A 15,043-nucleotide genomic window follows, 5' to 3' on the forward strand; every position below is an offset into this window, starting at 1 on the left:
TAAGTTTTTGACATAACTATTAAATGGGTCAAGTTTGATTGGATAAATTTCCAAAATACCCTTACCTCAACACAACTTGACTCATTGCCACCCTTAGTTTTGAGGATCAATTTTTATTTCAAATCGAATTTTATCATATTGTCTTGAACTATGAAGAGATGCCTAAACAATGACTCGTGAGTGGATGATTAAAGTTTAGTGTACCATTAAATACTAATCACTAAACTATTAAACTATACAAGAGAAGATATTATAATGTTTTCTACTTTTGTTGGAATATTTTTCATTCAAAGAACCAGCCCTAGTCAAGTATATACAATGATTGCACCTCTCTTGGGATTTTGTGTATGCCATTTATTACTTTTGCCACTTTTGTTCAACTAAACATTTTTATATTAATGATTGTACTACTATTAATATGACTAATGATAGAATGATTCAAAAAAACATACTACTGTAGATTTTTTTCCTTTTGTATAAAAAAAAAAAAAAAAGATTTATGATTTTGTGCACTTATCACATTAACCAAGCATGATTTTCAAGTGAGATTATCACGACTCTACTAATATTCATGGTAGTTTTGTTATTTATCTCGAAGACTAGTAACATCGTTTGAATTATAATGTTATAACTGAAATAAATTATTATGATAGATGTCTTGAATCATTGGTCACCACAGATATATTCAAGGAAAGTTTCTTAAACTTATACCCAATTTAGGGGTCACACATAGTGGCTTTTTTCGGGAGTGATACCAATTGTTAGAATATCAAAAGTAACACAAGAAGGTTGTCGTGTTAATTTTCTAAATGTGACACTCTCTCATTTATAGATTAAGCGATCCTGAGGATCCGTCACCTAAATTTGCACGTCATATCACTTTATTGTCATCAATGCACATTCATGTTTCTATGTTCTCTTTATACTTAAATTTTTTTTTTTTTTTCAATTTAAAATACTATAACTCTCAATATATAAGTAGAGAATTTGCTAACCCTAACCAATTAGGATTTGTTTTATTGAAATTTATATCAATATGGATTTTTCTATAACTCTCTATACAAACATTTATGGGTAATTAAGTTTGAGGTACCCTCCATATATTTGGTGAAAATTAGAAAAGAACCCCCAACTTTTCAAACTAACATAAATGGTCCAAAAAATTGTCTTCAACATCTCACCCAAAAAGCCCTTAATTTTACTTAATCTCATTAAATATAAAGTGAAGGTTGTATCATTAATCCCCAAACAGTTGGGGATGTCTTTACTTTTCATCAAGTATACCTTAAACTTACCCTTAAACTTATCCAAAAGTTCTTGATTTTATCAAAATATTCCAAACAAAAAATGATCACCAATCATAAGAAAAATTAAAGCAAAGTAACACGTAAGCCATCCCCAAGTTCTCATTATTGAGGGGATCACACGTATTATCTGATTTCATCAGAGATGCAAAAGTAGATAGGAACAGTGGAACCCAAAGCACTTTGCGTAGCACCTGATCATATCTCTCTACTTGTCGTGAATCCTGGACTGAGTGGTGCCGTCCCTTTAAAGAGAGAGAACCCATCTTCTTACCGAGAGAGCGAGAGACGCGGGACTACGGGAGAGTGGTGCGTCTGCTGTCGTCATCATTCCTATGAGCCGTTAGAAGATTCTCGAGATTTTCCAAAATATCTAAATGATTATCAACGGTAAATACTAAGGGATGACGATACGACGTTATCGTTCATTTTTTTTCATATTTTTTTTTTCAAGGAACCAAATCACGTTTTATATCTTCTGAAATCTGAACCTTTCGCTCTCTTTCTCTGATCTGTGCTTTTGGACTGCCTTCGAATCCCTTAATGACCGTTCATTGTCGTCTATCATCTCCATCGTACGGCTTAGATTTCGCGTCCAATTCTCCACTTCAAGGGAAGTTCTGTAGCTCAAATCTTTTGTTGCTAAATTAATTACAGTTTTTTTTTTTTTTTTTTTTAAAGATCGTTTGTCATCTTTGATCGAATCTCGGTACTGGGAAGTTAGGGTTTTGAATTGTGGAGATGGTTTTTAGTTGAGAGGATTTTTGGGTAATTAGGATCTTTGGGGTATGTGGATCGCTCTTGTTTGGATCCATGGATGTGTGGGTGCACTGTTTCTGGATTTCTGGGGACGTAGCGAAGCAGATTAGGTGGGAAATTTAGGATTTTTAATTTGGTGTAATTTTTGGTTTCGGCGTTTATTTGAATTTTGAGGTGTTCTGGAGGGTTTTTAGGTGGATTTGGAGTCTGGGTTCTTCGAAGTTGTGAGATTTGATAGATGGAGACTAGAATTGGAGGTGAAGTTCATCACTTTTACGGGCCAGGTGCACCGGATTTTGTACTGAGAGAGAGCGATTTGAAGAAGGATGGGAAGAGAAGCTTGGAGTGGGATTTGAATGATTGGAAATGGGATGGTGATCTTTTTATCGCCAGCCCTTTGAATTCTGCCCCCGCTGATGGCAGTAGTAGGCAATTGTTGCCCGTTACAGAAATTCCGACAACTAGGGTTTTGTCCAACAGTTTATCGTCTTGTTCTGATGAGATCAATCTGGGGAGTGAGAGAGGAAAGAAGGAAATAGAGAAGCGAAGGCGGGTAGTCATGGTTGAAAATGAAGAGTTGAACAATGGACAAGGGAATCTTACTTTGAAACTCAGTGGGCATGTTGCGGATATTGAGATTGCCAATTGGGATGAAAAGAATGGAAAGAAGACTAAATTATTGGGTTCTACTTCGAATCGTGCAGTTTGTCAAGTGGAGGATTGTGGGACTGATTTGAGTGATGCCAGGGACTATCATAGACGACATAAAGTATGTGAAATGCACTCAAAGGCCAGTCAAGCTCTTGTAGGAAATGCTATGCAGCGGTTCTGTCAGCAGTGTAGTAGGTCAGTTTTTGTTGAAGATTGCTTAATACTGTTTTCAATTGGTAATTATGTCTTGGGGTTAGACCCATAGCTCAGTTGGTTTGACACATTGCAAAACAACTTTGAGGTTGTGGTTCAAGGCCAGCTTACCCATAAAAAAATGGTAATTATGTCTTGAGGAAATATAAAGGGACTGGTGATATGATCCTAAGCTTTTACATATCATTAAAAGTTTGTGCCTTTGGGCCACAATGTTTGATGGTTTGTCAAGTTCTTAGGTTTTATACACACTTTATATGCAATATTCACAAAAATAGGTTTTTGATATTGTTGTAATTTTCTGTGAAGTTAGAATTGTTTTTCGTGTAATTGGGTTTGCAGAATGTTTGATTCTGTAAAGTGCTTTCATTTGTTTCTTATGGGCAGGTTTCATCTTCTTCAAGAGTTTGATGAAGGGAAGAGAAGCTGTCGTAGGCGTTTGGCAGGGCATAATAAACGGAGGAGGAAAACACATCCTGATGCTGTTGTAAATGGAAGTTCCTTGAATGGTGATCCGACTAGTAGTTATCTATTGATAACTCTAATAAAAATTCTCTCCAACATTCATGGTAAGAACATTACCTTTTCCCAAGTATGTATCGTGGTCATTTCTCAATATATTGAAATGTTGAGACTTGATTCCATATAAGATATTCTGTTGAGTTATTTGTAAAAGAAAAGATATTCTGTATTCTACTGAATTCACATGATTGGTCTAAAGTTATAGTGCTTTGTTGTTCTAACTTCTAAAGATATCTTGTTATATATTTTTGTCACCTGTCTGGAGTTGCTCTTTGTATCACCATTGCATAATTCTCCGAATTTTTTTTTCCTTAAAATTTGGGAAAATTTGGTGAATAAGGGTTGCCCATTTTTCTTGTTTTCTAAATCTTTCCTGAATAAAACCTATCTGACCTCTCCTTGAATAATTGTTGAATCCAAACTTGGTTACTATGTTTGTGATTACCTTCTTATTAAGGTTCACATGTGTACTTTTGCAAATTTAAATGTCGAAATAGGTTAGTACATATTTGGGCTCTGTTGAATGTTTCTCCATTCAATTCTATTGAAAGCCATATCTTCTGTTAATTCATAGTTGTTCATATCCACACTAACTACCTCGATCCATGTTATTTATGGTCTTCCTCTTGTTCTTTTAGTTCCTTCAACTTTCATATTCCCTCTAATCGAGGCCTACTCCCCTATTTCACATAGGATTTATTTCTAGTTTTATATTTTTTTGTCTATATATATATATATATATATATATTATATATATATATATATATATTATATATATATATATATATATATAAAAGAGAGCCAAACTTTGTGCCAAACATTTTTCAATATATGGGCTAGAAGTTTTGGAATGGGCTGATTTTTATTGCACATCTTTATTCTGACAATTGGTATCAGGGTGTATCTGTATCGTCTCTTGAACCTCAACAATTGCTATCCAAGCCACATGATTTTGGGGGTTTGCTTTTGCACGATAAAGAAAATGTTATAATATACTTATAAAACAATGTTATATTATCCCAGTCTATGATCTTGGCAAGATTACAGACAATATTAGCGAAGTATTAGGTTGGTACCAGAATGTTAATTGTGAAGGTGCATAAGAAATAAATTGTTTGGGATGGAGGCATAAGTTTTGAATGGGGTGGACATGGATAGAAGTGAAGTTAGCCCATGGAAGGACACAAGGTATATCTGAAGATGATCAGGGGGAAAAGAAATGATCGTCTAGGCAAATATTCTCAATTTGTCTAAGGTCAGGAAATGTTGGAGTCAAGGATGATATTATATATTTGTCTTCGGGTTTCAACAATTTTTTGCTCTTGATGGCCAAGTGTGTCCAGAACTGCGTTCTTGATAGTGTGATGCCTCACATATATTTTTACATAGGTCGGAGTTTGGCAGGGCAGGAATGAAAAGGATATAAGGGTGGCAGGTTGTTGATGGTCTATGACACCAAAAGGATGACAAGGGTAGTTGGTTCCTTTTGCATGAGGATGTTTGACCAAACTATGAAGAGGAATTAATTTTGCATGGTTACTAGTTCATCTGACAAGGTTTTGTGAAAATGTAGTGGTCAATGGTCATGCCATCGAGTTCTGGTTGGGAGCTTTTTAAAGCTCTCAGGGACTCTACTGTGGCTGATGGCATGACTCACGCATATGGGAGTGTTAAAGCTTTCCAAGGGCTTTCTGATGAGAAGGATGATGTGGGTGGAGTTCTAAAAATCATGATAGGAGTCTTGTAGATTTTGTGAATGCAAAGTTGGTGATGATTCAAGGTTACCACAACGAAATGTTTGGTGTTTCAGATTTAGCTGGTTTGAAGGATGTCTTCAATGGAGCTTGGCATGTTCTTGAGTGTTCAATCTAGGTGGAAGATTGTTGTGCTTGGCTCGAATTTTGAAGCCCCAAATAAAATTAGTGGGATGGGTGGGTGGGTTGGGGGGGGGGGGGGGGGGATGTTGGGCGGTTATCAGGTAATTCGGACCTATTGGAATGGGGTCCTGATTACCATTAAAATTAGGAGTTTAATTGTGGGTTTTGAGAAGGCTTCAATGGGGTGATTGTTTGGAAGGTTGTGAGTTGAGTAATGGGGTTTGGTAGCTGAGGGATTCAATGTCCTTGTAATTTGCTCAAACCTCATAGGGAAGTTATTGATTGTCTGTGCCCATGGGCCACCCTTAGCAGTGAACCACTTAAGTCTTTGAGTTGATGTGGATGATTATGTACTTTGATTTCTCCTTTATTGATTGACATTATTATGTGTGGTTGATCGGTAGTTTGTATTATTCCACACCATTTGAGCATTCTATTTTTGCAATTAGTATCAAAGTGTGGGGGGATCAGGTCTCTGTTTCACTGTAGTACTAATTGATTAAATGTAGCTGTTAAGAGCACTTGAAGCAAATGAACCACATTTTTCTTTCTTTCTTTCTTCTTATTATTCTTCTTTCTTTATGTCTGTCTACCTTTCTTCTTCATCTTTTTTGCCAAGCAAAGTGACCAGATGTGTTGGAGTAGTTCCTTGAACATAATAGTGTTCTGTTCATTTCTTATCCAAGTGATTGCTATTTCTTTCATAATGGGCAGTTGGATGGACTGACTTCTTCCTTTGAATTGCAGCAAATAACTCAGACCGGACAAAGGATCAAGATCTTTTGTCTCATCTTTTGAAGAACCTTGCCAACCTTGCTGGTACAATTGATGTAAGGAACATATCCGGGCTACTGCAGGAATCTCAAGATATCCTCAATGTTGGGACTTCTGCTAGAACTTCCTCAGAAATGGGGCCAGCTTTGTTCTCTCATGGTACTGAATCTTCTAGGCTTTTGGATTTGACCTCTAAAAATGTGGATGCTCGAGGCCCTCAGATGAATACCATAGATCAAAATGGGAATGTTGCTGCATCTTTGGTGTCACAGAAAGGAATTATTAGAGATAATGCTCTTGGTGGAGCACTTCAAAGCTTACCTTTGTCCAAATCCACAACCCTATATCCAATAGAAGACAACTCTCCTGCAAAAGCCATAGCTCCAGATTCTTCTGTGGGAAGGATCAAGTTAAATAATATTGATCTGAATAGCATATATAATGACTCACAAGATTACACAGAAGACTTAGAAAGGTCCCAATCTCCTGCCACTTTGGGGGCTGGTTCTCTAGATTGCCCATCATGGCTGCAAAAAAACTCTCACCAGTCAAGCCCACCGCAGACAAGTGGGAATTCTGATTCAGCATCTGCCCAGTCACCATCTAGTTCTACTGGAAATGCCCAGGTATGCTTATGTCCACATTGCACATCAGTTGATCTTCTAAAGAGAAAATATGGTGTGATCTTATTGATCATTTAATTCTATTCTTGTATTTAGGACCATGTCTATTATTTATTTCTGATAAAAAAATATTGTAGATTCTCAATTTTTAGTTGATTGTTTCATGCTTGATGTTGCATGTATAATCTCTGATGTTTCTATTAACAGAAGAAATTATGTTCTGTTTGTACATGAATGCAATAAAATTTTGGTTATTCAATACACATAGAACTCATATTGATCGATCTGGAGTGTTTGGTATGGAGCTACCTCTTCAATGAGGATATCCCAAAAGACTTTAGGTTCGTAGCCATTCTCCCTACTCTGTCGAACCTTTTCCTGACTACCTGAGTTTTAGTTCTCGACTAGAAGGTTAACGTAATTCGCAGAACTCATATTAATCGATCTGGAGTGTTTGGTGTGGGATGCGGCACATCAGTGGAGCAGTCTTGTTTCATTGAGAGGGGAAAGATGGCATGTTTATGACAGCTTGTCACAACTATTTTTGCTGTGATTGTCTCAAAAGTTTGTTTTTATCTATATTTTTTTACTTCAAATTTGATACGTAATGAAAATTTTCAGGGAAAGACAGCAAAGAAATCTTCTATGTTTAGGGAGTCTTTTTTTTGTGTGTGTTGCATTTGTACCAAATTTCACTAAAAATTGTTCCAATGAGATGGTGCTTTTGTTCATTGTCACCTTTTTCCGTGTTTTCTGAAACTTTCTTGACATAATGTTGCAATATTCTGTTCACCCAATATTTGGCTGCACTACTTTGTTCAGTTTGGCTCAACTTAGAGCAGATCAATTTGTTTGTGTAATTATTTGTCACATATTTGTGTCTGTTGAAGCACGGCCCTTTTCAGTTAAAAGTATGTATGATTTTTTTTAAAGGTCTCAAACTGTTGCTTCTTTTAACCTCCATTTATTGTTAATTCCAGAGCCGCACAGATCGAATTGTTTTCAAACTCTTCGGTAAAGACCCAAATGATTTTCCTATTGTTTTGCGGGGACAGGTATTTTTACTCATTGAAATTGTCGCAGAATGCAACTGTTAAATGTTCTCACCTGCAGACTATTTGATGTTAAAATATATTTTAAATTTGCAGATCCTTGATTGGTTATCCCACAGTCCTACGGACATCGAGAGCTACATCAGGCCTGGTTGTATTATTCTAACAATTTATCTTCGTCTGGCAGAGTCCACATGGGAGGAGGTAAGCTACTTCATTGACAACACGAAGTTTGACTTTTTGAATCTTTATTGCCTTTTTCCAGTGGCACTACTTACCTTCAAAATCTCAATTTGTTGAATACAGCTTTGTAGTGATCTGAGCTCCTATTTGAGAAGGCTTTTGGATGTCTCCGCTGATACTTTTTGGACAACTGGATGGGCATATGTAAGGGTGCAGCATCGAATAGCATTTATCTACAATGGTTTGTTTAGATCTACTGTCTTTTTTTATTTTTCATTAAAGTAGCTAAAGAAGTAGGAATCAGCATAACCTCTTCTATGGATGTTCGAGCTCCCTGATTATGTACTTCCTGCTGCAGGTCACGTTGTCTTGGACACACCCTTACCTCTCAGAAGTCGTAATCATTGTAGGATCTCAAGCATTACTCCTATTGCAGTTTCTTTAGATGAGCGAACGCAGTTTATAGTCAAAGGGTTCAATCTTTCTCAGCCCACCACAAAGTATGCATCATTTTTTTCCTTCCTGTGTTCTCTTGCATGGGTATTGGTTATTGCCTCTTTAGTGAAGGAAGGATCAAGTGTGTGTGCGTGCATGCATGCATGCCTGTGGTCCAAAGATATCTTCAGTTTTTGTTTTGGATCATTAATCAAAGACTGAATTTCTTCTTCTACTTTTCAGGCTGCTTTGTGCATTAGAAGGGAAGTATCTACTCCAGGAAGGTACTCGTGACTTTGTGGTAACCAATTCCTCTAAGGACTATGATGAGCTTCAGTGCCTCAGTTTCTCTTGTGATGTCCCTGATGTAACTGGGAGAGGATTCATTGAGGTATGTATTAGAAATAATCTAGTTATTTTAGCTCTAGTTATTTAGATATAATTTTTTATTTAGTTTTTATTTATTTCTGATTTGTAAGGGTACTTAGTCTTTTTACTATTTTACTAATATAAATTCCTGCCAAGCTCTCACAAAGAGACTGGACAATTACTTTTCTATTATTCTTCTGTATGCTTTCCTGCTCCTCTTTGATAGTTTCGATTGTCTTTGTCACTTGAGTTACATTTTGTGTCTTATAGTCCATCTACAGTAACTTTCATCAATAATGGTCTAGCCATTTATCTGGTGAACATACAGGGAAAGGCTTTATTTTATTGTACCCTCTGATTAGTCTAATCATCCAAGTTGGCCATTACATGATGGGTCTTAACTGCATTGCTACTTATCCATTTATAGACAATTGCTATTTGTAATTGAGGATTCTGTTTGTTCCCACCAATTCAGGTTGAAGACAATGGTCTGAGCGGAGGCTTCTTTCCCTTCATAGTTGCAGAGCAGGATGTGTGTTCCGAGATCCGTTTGTTGGAGAATGCTATAGAGGTGGTTGAGTCCAGTGATGACGACATCCAGGGGCCAACCATAAAAACAGATGCCAAGAATCAAGCCTTGAACTTTATCCATGAAATGGGTTGGCTTCTTCACAGGGGTCACTTGAGGTGTAGGTTGGATCATGTTGATTTAAACTCCGACGTATTTCCTTTCATACGATTCAGGTGGCTCATGGAGTTCTCCATGGATCGTGATTGGTGTGCCGTAGTCAAGAAACTTCTAGATATTCTATTCGATGGAATTGTGGGTGTAGGCGAGTTTTCTTCCATTGAGCTTGCTGTATCAGAGATGGGCCTACTCCACAGAGCTGTGAGGAGAAGCTGTCGGCAGATGGTGGAACTCTTGTTGGGATACATCCCAAAAGCTTCAGCTACAGCAGGATCCAAAACCGAACAACAGGTCAAGAGAGGGTTAGATGGCTTCTTGTTTAGACCTGATGCAGCTGGGCCCGCTGGTTTGACACCTCTTCATATTGTAGCCAGTAGAGATGGTTCTGAGAATGTGCTGGATGCGTTAACTAGTGATCCTGGATTGGTAATTTCTACTCCATTGTATATATCATGATAGCTTAATTCTTACCTTAATAAAATACAAGGAAGGGAAGGCTCTAGAATTGGCATAATTTCAGAGCCAAAGATATCACACACGAAAAATAGTGAGGTACATAGTCAATAACCAGACATAAATTGTGCCCTCCACCCATGCCTGCCTTAAATGGAATCAAGGCATTAATCTGGACCGTCCAGCTGATGACTTATCTTCTGAATGGGTCACATTGCAAAAGATGTGATGCTTGGGTGACCGCCTTGGCCACCTTTTGCAATTCGTTTCAAGCAACTCTGGCAAAGAGGGGCCTCTAGTGTAGACACCTAAAATTGCACCACACCAGAGTCCAAGATCCAAGGAGATTGAGAAAGAGACAGAAATAGTAAAAGGAGAAGAGAGAGGAATGAGGAAAAAATGATAATTTGGAGAGAACACGTGATAAACGACTTAGAAATTCGATTGAACTTGACACACACCAACATAGAAAACCCTAGAATCGAAGTAACATAGGTCCCATACCCGGAAACTCTCAAATTATGAGAGAGAGAGAGAGAGCACTAGGTAAACAAAGTCGAAATGCAACCAAGCTTCATACAGTACAAACTCCCCTTTTTTTGTATATGTATTTTAGTGGACATCTGGACATTTTGGTGATTTTTTCAGGGCTGGACAAACTATTATTTCACCTCTTAAATGGCTGACGATTTGTGTTCCTTATTCAGGTGGGAGTTGAAGCATGGAAGAATGCTCGTGACAACACAGGCTTCACTCCTGAAGATTACGCACGTTTGAGAGGCCATTATTCCTACATTCATTTGGTCCATAGAAAAAGTAGCAAGAAACCAGAAACCGGGCATGTGATCCTTGACATTCCTGTTGTTCTCTCAGACTCCAGTAGTAACCAAAGACAGACCAACAAGTCAAACTCTGCCAAGGTTGCTAGCTTTGAGATCAACCAGGGCGAATCGAGACCCAATCAGATCCAGCAGCCCTGCAAACTGTGTCATCAGCAACTGACTTACAGCAACACCCGTAGATCTTTGGTGTATAGGCCGGTCATGCTCTCAATGGTGGCCATTGCCGCAGTATGTGTTTGTGTTGGCCTCCTCTTTAAAAGCTCGCCTGAAGTTATGTATGTGTTCCCATTCAGGTGGGAACTGTTGGATTATGGAGCCATTTAAAGGGTGATGGGAGGTCAATCAGATAAATTAATCAATTCTATTAGCTGTACATTGATGAGATGTACCGTATAGGACAACTGATGCGCTTTGGACGGTTTTTTAGATTCAGAGGAAATACTCTGCTTATAACTTATCTGTTGTAGATCCATTAATTTGGAGGGATTCATTTTCGTCAATGTTCAGTAAAATAGCCCGCCTTTTGTGTTTCTGCAGGTTATACAAAGCAAGGTCGACAGAGTGGTCCTATCAAATTGTTAGGATTATTATGGAGTTTGTCAGATTATAAATCCTTGTGTTGGTTTAAATTACTTCGTTGTCGCCTCTGTCCTAATCTAAATATTGGGGTTGGCAACATGAAACAACGATGTGAATCCAAATTTGCAGAGTCATGTTAAGAGAATGACATTAATCTAATATTTGCCTTCCACCTTGGTTTATATGGGCTTGGCAAAGGCAACTATCCTAATGCTTGTATGAACCAAGTTGAGTTAAAATCTTCTTGCACTCATCATCGTCAACAAAGCGTTATCCCAAGGATTTATTGTTGGTTAAAGGAATCACGTTCTTTCAGTCCATTTCTCGTAGCCACGTCTTCTATTATTTAAAGTGTGTAGATCTGCTCTTATTACCTTATATCGTGTTGTTTTGGGTTTATTTTGTTCTTTTAGATTTTTAACTTAGAACATTTCTTCAAATAGGACATAAAATTGTCTTTCTTAGAACATCGTCTTCTCGAGATCGGCTTTTTTTTGGGTCAGAAGCTTATCTGCTATTTTAAAAATTGAATTGATAGAGTTGTGCAGGAGTGATCTCAAACTGGAACCTCATATGGCACTTCTTGACGTGAAAGTGGATCGATGAAAAGCATCTATGATTCTTATTCACTTTCACGTCAAGAAGTGTGATATGAGGTTCCAAAGGTCACTTCAGCATTACTCTTGTATTTAATATTTTAAATAAATAAAATATTTATTTTTTAATGTATATAATTAAATAACTTGATCAAGTTTCTGATTCAACTCTGGTGCAATGATCAAGTCAACAACCTCATGATTTAACAAGTTGAATTCACTAGCTCTCCAAGATATCTAGAAATTCAATTGAGTCAACTTAGACCAAGAAATCTTGGGACCATTGGTTGGACAGGCAAAGTTATCATCAATGGCATATCTTAAAATTGTTTTTCATTTCTTGCTAATATGATTATTTTCCCATTGCAGAGCATCGTCACCATCACGTATTTATTTTTGAGTCGTGATCAATGATCCATGATCCAGAATGGTGTCCTGTTTATATAGCAACATACCGTGTCTATGTGGCAGGTTTTAATAGGAAATTACAGAAAACAGCATTGCTAGGAACACAATGTGTTTTGAACACCAATCAAAACCTGCCACGTAGACATAATAAGGAGCGGACCGTTCTAGATCCTGATTCTTTACTTTTAAGGGCACTTGGGTAGCAGCTTAAACATTTGAAATCCATTTTACTTCATTTACATCTCACATTTTACCATGCCAACTAAATGTTATTATTATTATTATTTTTTAAATAAAATTTTTCATTGAAAGAAAGGAGAAATGGTGGCTGAGATAAATCCCAAATATCAAGATAAAAAACCATGAACATGCCAAAAATAAAGAAAGAAAAAATAAAAAAAAATGAAAGTTGCACACGCGAAGGGTTACTACAAGTCACAAATGGTATTCCAATTGAAAATAAAATCTTGAAAGTACACGTCCTTAAAATCCTTACTCATCTTCGATCAAAAGAAGAATAATCACAAAATTTTCAAAATCACAATATGAGATGAACTCTCCTTACTCTGGAACACTTTGTTGTTGTGCTCTTTCCAGAGACCTTACGCAATGACTGAAGGAAGGATAGTCCAAAGATACTTCTTTTTGGAAGAGAAGATATTGAATATCTAACCCTTCAAAAGTGTGAAAAGAGAAAGAGGGAAAACTCAAACCACCTGGAAATGAGATAAAAAGAACATCCACATGCCCTGCAAGAAAGGACAATGAATAAGAATGTGGTTGGCGAACTTCCCATTCTTCGAGCACAGATAACAAAAGTTTGGGGTGATCCACCTCCAAGAGATCAGATTGTCCAAGGTCAGGATTCTACCCAAAGAGGCAAACCATAAGAAGAAGGAAAACTTGGGAGGTATAAGAACAGACTAAATGATGGACGGTGAGAAAGAGACCTCATACAACGGAAGCAAGCAATTATAAAGGGATTTAACAGAAAACCTCTTATTCTTGGCCTTGAACCATTCCCTCATGTCCTACTCATTCTCTCTAAATTGGAATGAAAAAGATCTAGGAAAGATGTGACCTCAGGTAACTCCTAGTCATTGAAGTTCCTCCTAAAAGCTAGATCCTAAAGAATCCATATTACTGTCTCGAATCAAACACTATTTCACAGAGTTGTACTTTTTCAATGAAAAAGCGTATAAAGATGGAAATTGAGTAATCAAAGACAAAGTACTACACCAAATATCATCCCAAAATCTAACATTGTTTCCCAACCCAAATTTGAATCTAATCTCCCTATCAAACCTATCAACACCCTTCAAAATACATTTTCACACACTAAACTTGTAAAATCATTTAGCCTCACCACTATACCAATCAAATTTCTTTTTTCCATATTTAACATGAATCACCCTCCTCCATAGGTTATTTCTTTTTTTCTCGAATCTCCAAAGCTACTTGCCTAGGAAAGCCTTATGAATAATCTTAGCCCTCTAATCCCCAAGCCTCTATTCTTCTTTGGAATGCAAACTATTTTTTAATTCACCAAATGATACTTTCTACCACTATTATTGTCATTCCACCAAAAATTCTTCATGAGTCTTTTGATCTTAACCTTCACCGATTTTGACAGATAGAACAAGAAAATGAAGTAGATCGGTATACTTATTAAAGTACTTTTAATCAACGTGATCTTACCTCCTTTTGAGAGATATTTCACATTTTAAGTGTTCAACTTCTTTTTTAACTTCTCGATAACTCCCTCCTAGATGCTTTTACTACAATAAGAAGCCCCTAAGGGTAAATCCAAATAAGATGAAGGGAGAATATCACTACAACACTCCAAAGTAACTGCTAAAGCTGGAAGGTTCGATATTTCGCCCACGCTAAACAACTTGTTTTTTCTGTAAATTGACATGTAAGCTTGAAATTATTTCAGAACAGCATAATAAGACCCAAAGAGTTCTCACTTGCTCTCTAGAATGATCCAAGAACACTAAAGTGTCATATCGAATTGCAGGTACAAAATCAAAGGGCCATTAGAGCTCACTCTAAAATTAGATAATCTCCTTATCTCAATTCCCCTCCTAAACAGATTCCTCAGGATTTCTGTCACTATAAGAAATAAAAATGGGAATAACGAATCAACCTGTCTTAAACCCCTGGAGCTCCAAAAGTACCCCACCAGACTATCATTTACTAAGATTTAAAAAAAAAAATCAATGTTACGCACTTCAAAATTCACCTAATCCACTTAGAGTCAAAACCCATCATTTTCATCATATACTCCAAAAAATCCTAACTCATGTGATCACAACTCTTTTGCATATCAATTTTTTCTATCAACCCCGCCTTCTTATCTTTGATCCTAAAGTCTAAACATTCATTAACCATTAACATACCATCTAAGATTTATCTTCATCTAATAAAAGCATCTTGTTCCAGATCAATTAATTTCTTCAAAACTTCTTTTAATCTGTTTATCAATATCTTAAAGATTATTTTGTACACTGAATCAACTAGACTAATAGATCTAAAATCTCTCAAATTTACCATCTCCACTCTTTTAGGAATCAAAACCACAAACGTGTAATGCTGCTGACAACACCTGACAACACCAATAGTACCTTTCCCCACCAGAGAGAGAGAGAGAGAGAGAGAGAGAGACCTCTTACGTCAAAACCCAGAAATCAAAAGGGAAGAAAGCTCAAAATG

The 15,043-nt window shown here is 36.9% G+C and overlaps 1 protein-coding gene across 1 annotated transcript; it reads left to right on the forward strand.

Moving 5' to 3' along the window:
• The first annotated feature begins 1,346 nt into the window (after positions 1 to 1,346).
• LOC147403164 (squamosa promoter-binding-like protein 1) lies at positions 1,347 to 11,275 on the forward strand. The gene is made up of 10 exons (XM_086438647.1): positions 1,347 to 2,909; positions 3,315 to 3,496; positions 6,074 to 6,726; positions 7,704 to 7,778; positions 7,872 to 7,979; positions 8,082 to 8,199; positions 8,317 to 8,458; positions 8,637 to 8,784; positions 9,238 to 9,876; positions 10,611 to 11,275. Exons 1-10 carry the CDS (start codon positions 2,302 to 2,304, stop codon positions 11,067 to 11,069), a joined length of 3,132 nt encoding a protein of 1,043 aa, XP_086294773.1. The 5' UTR covers positions 1,347 to 2,301; the 3' UTR covers positions 11,070 to 11,275.
• The last annotated feature ends 3,768 nt before the right edge of the window (positions 11,276 to 15,043 follow it).

Source organism: Akebia trifoliata, chromosome 4, assembly GCF_017979445.1.
Source record: "Akebia trifoliata isolate Shusen 1 chromosome 4, ASM1797944v1, whole genome shotgun sequence".
Classification (NCBI taxonomy): Eukaryota; Viridiplantae; Streptophyta; class Magnoliopsida; order Ranunculales; family Lardizabalaceae; genus Akebia; species Akebia trifoliata.

Bases quoted from the DNA above. Each gene is read 5' to 3' on its own strand.
- LOC147403164 (XM_086438647.1), top strand. From the start codon at position 2,302: ATGGAGACTAGAATTGGAGGTGAAGTTCATCACTTTTACGGGCCAGGT. The intron at 2,910-3,314 runs GTCAGTTTTTGT...TCTTATGGGCAG, and splicing joins TTCTGTCAGCAGTGTAGTAG to GTTTCATCTTCTTCAAGAGT. The intron at 9,877-10,610 runs GTAATTTCTACT...TTCCTTATTCAG, and splicing joins TAACTAGTGATCCTGGATTG to GTGGGAGTTGAAGCATGGAA.